This window comes from Musa acuminata, chromosome BXJ1-8 (assembly GCF_036884655.1).
Source record: "Musa acuminata AAA Group cultivar baxijiao chromosome BXJ1-8, Cavendish_Baxijiao_AAA, whole genome shotgun sequence".
Classification (NCBI taxonomy): domain Eukaryota; kingdom Viridiplantae; phylum Streptophyta; class Magnoliopsida; order Zingiberales; family Musaceae; genus Musa; species Musa acuminata.
In genome coordinates this window covers 14265367-14272134 of record NC_088334.1, presented here as the reverse complement: position 1 = coordinate 14272134, position 6768 = coordinate 14265367, and the positions used below count along the sequence as shown (strand labels likewise).

At 44.4% G+C, this 6768-nt stretch overlaps 1 protein-coding gene across 1 annotated transcript; it reads right to left on the bottom strand.

The window, feature by feature from the left end:
• Positions 1-330: 330 nt before the first annotated feature.
• Positions 331-926, bottom strand: LOC135680300 (uncharacterized). The gene is made up of 2 exons (XM_065194183.1): positions 648-926; positions 331-534 (listed from the first exon to the last, which is right to left on the bottom strand). Exons 1-2 carry the CDS (start codon positions 924-926, stop codon positions 331-333), a joined length of 483 nt encoding a protein of 160 aa, XP_065050255.1.
• Between the last annotated feature and the right edge of the window lie 5842 nt (positions 927-6768).

Sequence of the window (6768 nt, the reverse complement as noted above, 5' to 3'; positions counted from 1 at the left end):
TTATTAGAGTTCAAGTCTTGATGGACTCTGGGTGGAACTCTATAAATAGAGATGTAACTGTTTCTTTTCAGTAATCTATGAAAAATACTATTCTATCTTTTGACAAACCCTAGGAGGCCGATCCCCTCGAAGCAATCAAGGAGGGCCGATCCCCTCGAAGCAATCAAGGAGGGCCGATCCCCTCGAAGCGATCAAGGAGGCCGATCCCCTCGAAGCGATCATTATCATCCCCATTTCTCCCCTTTCTTGGACGATAAGACTTTAGGGTTTTATCAATTGGTATCAGAGCCTACGATAAGACTTTAGGGTCTTATCATTTGGTATCAGAGCCTACGATAAGACTTTTAGGGTCTTATCATTTGGTATCAGAGCGGTGAAGCCGACAGCCACGAACGTCGATCCTCTCAACCGAGAAGTCGATCCTCTCAACCGAGAAGGAACATCTGTGTCTTGGTCAGTGACCACCGTTACCTCTTCTCCACCACCATTGTCATTGCCCCGCCAGCAGTCGTCACCACCGCCGCTGCCCCCTTGCTGCAGTTATCTTCATCTTCGTTAAAAAAAAAAAAAGGAAAAGAAAAGAAAAGAAAGAAGAAAGAAAGAAGAAGAAGAAGAAGTCGCAGCCACCACTGCTTCCCCTAACGGACCCCTGCTTCCAGCCAGCCCAGCCGCCGCCGCTGCTTCCCGGCCGAGGGATCACCACTGCCGCCGCTGTCGCCCAGCCAGCAGCCACCGCCGCCGCCGCTGCCCCCACCCGGCCATCGACCTCTCCTCCTCGGTTGTCGCAGCCCCTCCTTGCAGCGGTTCCAGAAACAAAGTTCCTTTGTTGCTGCAGCCCTCGTCGATCGTAGCCGCGCCTCCTCCAGCACTCCTCTTCCCCTCGAGCGCCGTCGTCGCCCAACCGACCCACCACCGCTGCCAGCCATCGTGCGACGACCGCCGCACGCCTCCCAGCAGCCGATCCTCCTTGCTCTGCATCTTTTGTAACCGAAACAGGGCTATCACTGCAACTCACATCTGCTGCCCTTGTTTCCAGCCGCCGCCGTCGCCTCGAGCGCCGTCGCCGTCGCCTTCCAGCCGCTTCTCCCCCGTGCGACGACCGCCGCTCGCCTCCCAGCCGCTGCTCCCGCTCGCTTCCCAGCCGCTGCTTCCCCTTGCTCTGCATCGGTGGTGACCGAAACAGGGCAGTTACCACCGTCGTAGTCGCGGGTCCCCTTGCTGCCGCAGTCGTGGATCCCCTTGCTGCTGCGAACGCCGGCTGCCACCACCGTCACCACTACTGCCCAGCCAGCGACGACGCCGCTCGCCGCCCAGCCTGCCACGACCCTCGCTGACTCCTTCTCCACCGCCGCCGCTGCGCTTCGGCCAGCAACGTCTACTGCTGCTAGCCACCGCAGCCTTCACCTCAACCCCCTCGATCTGCACCGTTGCTGCAGCCCCCCTTGCTCTGCATCGTTGCCACAGCCACCGATTGCCACCACTGCAGTCTCAACCTCGATCGCTTCAACGCCACCTCCCTCTTGTTCTGCCTCCGCTGCTGCAGTTGTCGGTTGCCATCACCGCAGCCTCAACACGGCTGCTCGGCGATTGCTTCCTTGGGTCACAACAGTCGCAAATGTCATCTGTCAGCCTTGTGCTCTCATCTCACGTGGTGACACAAACACAGGGTAGCTACTCTTCCTCTAACGCAGCGACCGCAGCATTGCCCTTGGCGTCCACCTCCTCGGCAACTTCGCATCGATAGTGTTGATGCCCTTGACCCGACACCAAAAACAGGAGTTGAGATTACAGATTTGCAGTCTTACGCAATAGCCACTGATAACTCGGTGAAAGCACAAATGGAAGCATTGGAAATCAGAATTGAGAATCGATTGCAAGAAACACTTAATGATTTCAAAAAGAGCCTACCGGAGAGCCTCAGCAAATTTCAACAAAATGGGGGCTCAAGTTCTACATTGCACAGATCTGAAAATACAAGAAAAGGGCCCCAATATTGTGACACAAATTACTCATACATGAAGATAGAATTTCCAAGATGGAAAGATGGAGATTCGACCAATTGGATCTCTAAAGCAGAAATTTTTTTTCGTTTTCACAGAACCTCAAAAGAATCCAAGGTAGAAGTGGCCTCAATCCAGCTCGAGGGAGATGCACTCCAGTGGTACGATTGGTATGAAACTTTCCACGGAGTTCCTTCATGGGAGCAGTTCAAAAGAGGGCTTCTTGTTCGCTTTAGCCCATCCGAATATGAGAATGTTGATTGCCAACTCGCCAAAATTCATCAAACTTCTACAGTGTTAGAATATCAGAGTAGGTTTGAAAGATTATCAAATCAAGCTAGAGATTGGTCGAACCGTCAACTTCTGGATACATTTATTGAAGGGCTTATTCTAGAGATCCGGTGTGAAGTTAAGGCTCGTCAACCCCATACTATGATAGCTGCGATCTCATTTGCAAATCTACATGAGAAAAAAATTAGCAAGGAAAGATCAGCAAGGGGTTTGTATTATGATGAAAAATGGAGTATGGAGCACCGATGTAAACAAGGGCAACTTCTGATGATTGAACCAATTGCAGAGGAACCGAAAGCTAAGAATGTGGACTCCGATTATGAAGGTATAAATTCTAATGAAGATGTTGGACCTACCATATATACAATGCATGGATTAGCCGACTACTCTAACTCGCAAACTATGGAAGTTGGCGAAACTCTGGAACATCAGCCTGTTATAGTTTTGATTGATACTAGTAGCACTAACAATTTTATGGACAGTGAGACTATTGACCGATTGGCCCACCACATTGAAGACTATGACAGATTCGAAGTAAAGATCGTTGATGGACGGATTTTCACTTGTGATAGCAAAGGTTCAAAGATAAAATTGATTATACAGGGCCAGAAGTTTCATGCAACGATTGCTACATTGAAAGACCGACTTGTTGCTTACACTATCAAAAAGTGGAGATCATACTTACTTGATCAACGGGTTGTGATGCGTTGCAGATAGTCTATGGCTAAAGTGCTGAAAGAGAAGCTCCCAGAGATTGATGCTGCTCAACCTTGAGGACAAGGTTGATTTGAAGAGGGAGGAACTGTTAGGAATCTTTTTATGAGCTTTTGAATAATGTTTATTGAGTCTGTTTAGTCCAGTTATTTATTGAATCAGTTTGGTTCAGTTAAAGTCAAGTAGAGATTTATTTAATATTTATTTATTATTAGAGTTCAAGTCCTGATGGACTTTGGGTGGAACTTTATAAATAGGGATGTAACTGTTTCTTTTCAGTAATCTATGAAAAATACTATTCTGTCTTTTGACAAAACCTAGGAGGTCGATCCCCTCGAAGTGATCAAGGAGGTCGATCCCCTCGAAGTGATCAAGGAGGGCTGATCCCCTCGAAGCGATCAAGGAGGCCGATCCCCTCGAAGCGATCATTATCATCCCCATTTCTCCCCTTTCTTGGACGATAAGACTTTAGGGTCTTATCAATTGGTATCAGAGCCTACGATAAGACTTTAGGGTCTTATTAGAAATCCCCAACAAAATGGAGTAGTTGAAAGAAAAAATAGAAACCTACAAGAAATGGCAAGAACTATGTTAAATGAACATAGTTTACCTAAGTATTTTTGGGCCGAAGCCGTAAATACGGCTTGCTACATCATGAATAGGGTCCTAATAAGACCATCCCTATCAAAAACTCCCTATGAATTATGGAATAATAAAAAACCAAATATTTCCTATTTTAAAGTTTTCGGTTGTAAATGCTTTATTTTGAATGAAAAGGATGCCTTAGGAAAATTTGATGCTAAATCCGATGAAGGCATCTTTCTTGGTTACTCTTCTGTTTCTAAGGCTTTTCGGGTTTTTAACAAAAGAACCTTAGTAATAGAAGAGTCTATTCATGTAGATTTTAATGAAATTTCTAATTTAAAGAAAAATGATTTTGATGATGATCTTGGTTTTGATAATTTGAATTTAAATGAACCCACTCCTCAAAATAGCAACTTGGATGCACCTTCTTCCAAAATTTCCTTACCCAAGGAATGGAAGTATATAGATACTCATCCAAATGAGCTAATTATAGGAGATACATCAAAAGGGGTTCAAACTCGTTCCTCTTTCAAGAATTTTTGTGCTAACGTGTTAGGACTCTAGCTTGGAGAGTCCTAATTGAGAGGGACATTCATGTAAAACTGTTAGGACTCTAGCTAGGAGAGTCCTAATTGAGAGGGACATCCATGTAAAACTGTTAGGACTCTAGCTAGGAGAGTCTTAATTGAGAGGGACATTCTGTTAGGACTCTAGCTAGGAGAGTCCTAATTGAGAGGGGTATTCATGTAGGAGGTGTTTTCTTAGAGAAGAATTAGGAGTTGTAAGGGAATAGGAGTCTTGACTAGGAGTCCTATTAGGAGTTGGTTAGAAGTAAGAGTCTTAAGTATGAGTCCTATTAGGAGTTGGTTAGAAGTAAGAGTCTTAAATAGGAGTCCTATTATGAGTTAGGGTTTAGAAGCCCTATAAATAGCCATGTATTCCTTCTCTTTTCATAAGCAATAGATGAATCTTTTCTGCAGCCTTTGAGCAGCAACTTGGAGGGAGGAACCCCTATAGAGTTCCAAGGAGGCCGATCCCCTGAAGAGATCAACCCCAAGTTTAGAATCTGCAAGGGTTCTAACACCTGGTATCAGAGCAGTGTTCTTGGCGTCTCGCTGCCCTTCCACAGCCATCCATCAACCCTCCGCAACCATCCAAAGCAATTCCCACAATTGCTTAAAAGATCGTCACCGAATTCCGCCATCATCTCCACCACCGCGGATCATCCTTTGATCTCCCCGTGAATTGCAACAGGTTCTGGTTTCCTACCTTACTGCTGCTGCAATTTATTTATCCTTATTTGAAAATCAAAAAAAAAAAAAATCGTTCCTATATTGCTGCACAAACTTTTCGTCACAAAGTTTTCATCTCTACGACGAAAGATACATTGCAAAATTCCAACCGTATAGCACCATCTGTTTGATCTTGCTACTGTGCTTTTTCTATCCAAATTTCTATGAAATTTTTATGACATCTTTGACACTTCCTAACAGTGGATTTCCCTTTGGTTTCATCAAAAAATTCTCAATATAAACTACTGATCTTTTATGTCCAATCTGCTGCACTTGAATTGCAGAATTCAAGCCGCATAGCACCATATGTTTGATCTTACTACTGTGCTTTTTCTATCCAAATTTCTACGAAATTTTTATGACATCTTTGACACTTCCTAGCAGTAGATTTTCCTTTGGTTTCATCGAAAAATTCTTAATATAAACTACTGATCTTTTATGTCCAATCTGCTGCACTTGAAAATCTATGCTGCAGAAAATTTCAGCTGCATATCGTTGCCTTAACCCATCTATTTGTAATCTTTTTTGAATGAAATTTCTTATACACTTCATATATCATCATGGCTTCCATCTAAGATTGATCTATTAAGAAATTCATCTCTAAAAATAATTTTATGTTGCTGCAAATTTTCATCGTACCCCGCTGAAATTTTTCGACGATAATTCTGCAATTGCAACTTGCACCAATTTCCTTGCTATTATACTGCCGAGATTTTCTTGATTAAATTAGATATCCTTGCTGTCATATAAACTGTGATTTTGCTATCAATTCCCTCCTCAATTCTCTCAAGTTTTTGGTGGAAATTACGTCGAGAAACTGTTGTTTCTTCGACGATAATTCTACTCTTACAAGACAGCACATACTTGCTGCAACTTCCACGGATTTCTGTCAAACCTTTGCTACCATCTACCATAGATCCAAAACTTTCATCCACAGCCCTAAAACTCTACTAAACTACACCCTCAAACTGCACCCAAAACAGCCACAAAACAAGCCTAAACTGCAGCCTACATCCACCAATCCACCAACACTTTCGACCATCACTTCTCTCAACCTATACATGCCTTTAACCCAACAGCAAAAGAGAGATATTAACATCATTGATTTGGGGCCATATACTATGGCATCTAAGGAGGCAATCAATGCTAAATTCGAAGCCTTGGAGGCGCGAATGGAGGATAAGATTCGGACGCTCTTTACCGAACTCAGATTGGGCCGACCACTAAGCCCGAAGAAATCATATCAAGGAGAGAGCTTTGCCCAATCACACCAAGCCCGAAGAGATGACTTCCAAGGGAGGGTAGGCTCTATGACCAACCCCAACTATCCATGCATGAGAGTGGACTTCCCTAGATGGGAAGAAGGAGACCCAATTGGTTGGATCTCGCGCGCGGAGCGATATTTTCGGTACCACAAAACCGCGGATGTATCTATGGTGAAAATTGCAGCTATACATCTTGAAGGGGATGCTATACAGTGGTTTGACTGGTTTGAACATACTTACGGAGTCCTTTCATGGCGTTAATTCAAAGAATGACTGCTGATTCGCTTCAGACCAACCGATTACGAGAATATTGACGAACAACTAGCAAAGATCCAACAAACCTCCACCATTCAGGAGTACCAAACCAGGTTTGAAAGGTTATGTAATCAAACTCATAATTGGTCTCAAAAACAGCTATTGAGGACCTTCATTGAGGGCTTGAAGCCGAAGATCCGAGGAGAAGTTAAAGCGCGACAACCGTATACGCTTATGGCAGCCATCTCTTTCGCACAACATCAAGAGGAGCAATTGAACCATGAAGCTCGGAGGACTAGGGTCGCTCCTCAACCAGTAATATTGAAGCCCTCAGCCCCCCCTATTATTGACCAAGTCCCTACACCA

What these genes read in the sequence shown, in the direction of transcription:
- LOC135680300 (XM_065194183.1), bottom strand. Translation starts at nt 926, where the DNA reads ATGGCTGGCAGCGGTGGTGGGTCGGTTGGGCGACGACGGCGCTCGAGG. An exon ending in TGGGCTGGCTGGAAGCAGGG is followed by an intron (nt 535 to 647) that starts GTCCGTTAGGGG and finishes AGATAACTGCAG; the next exon opens with CAAGGGGGCAGCGGCGGTGG.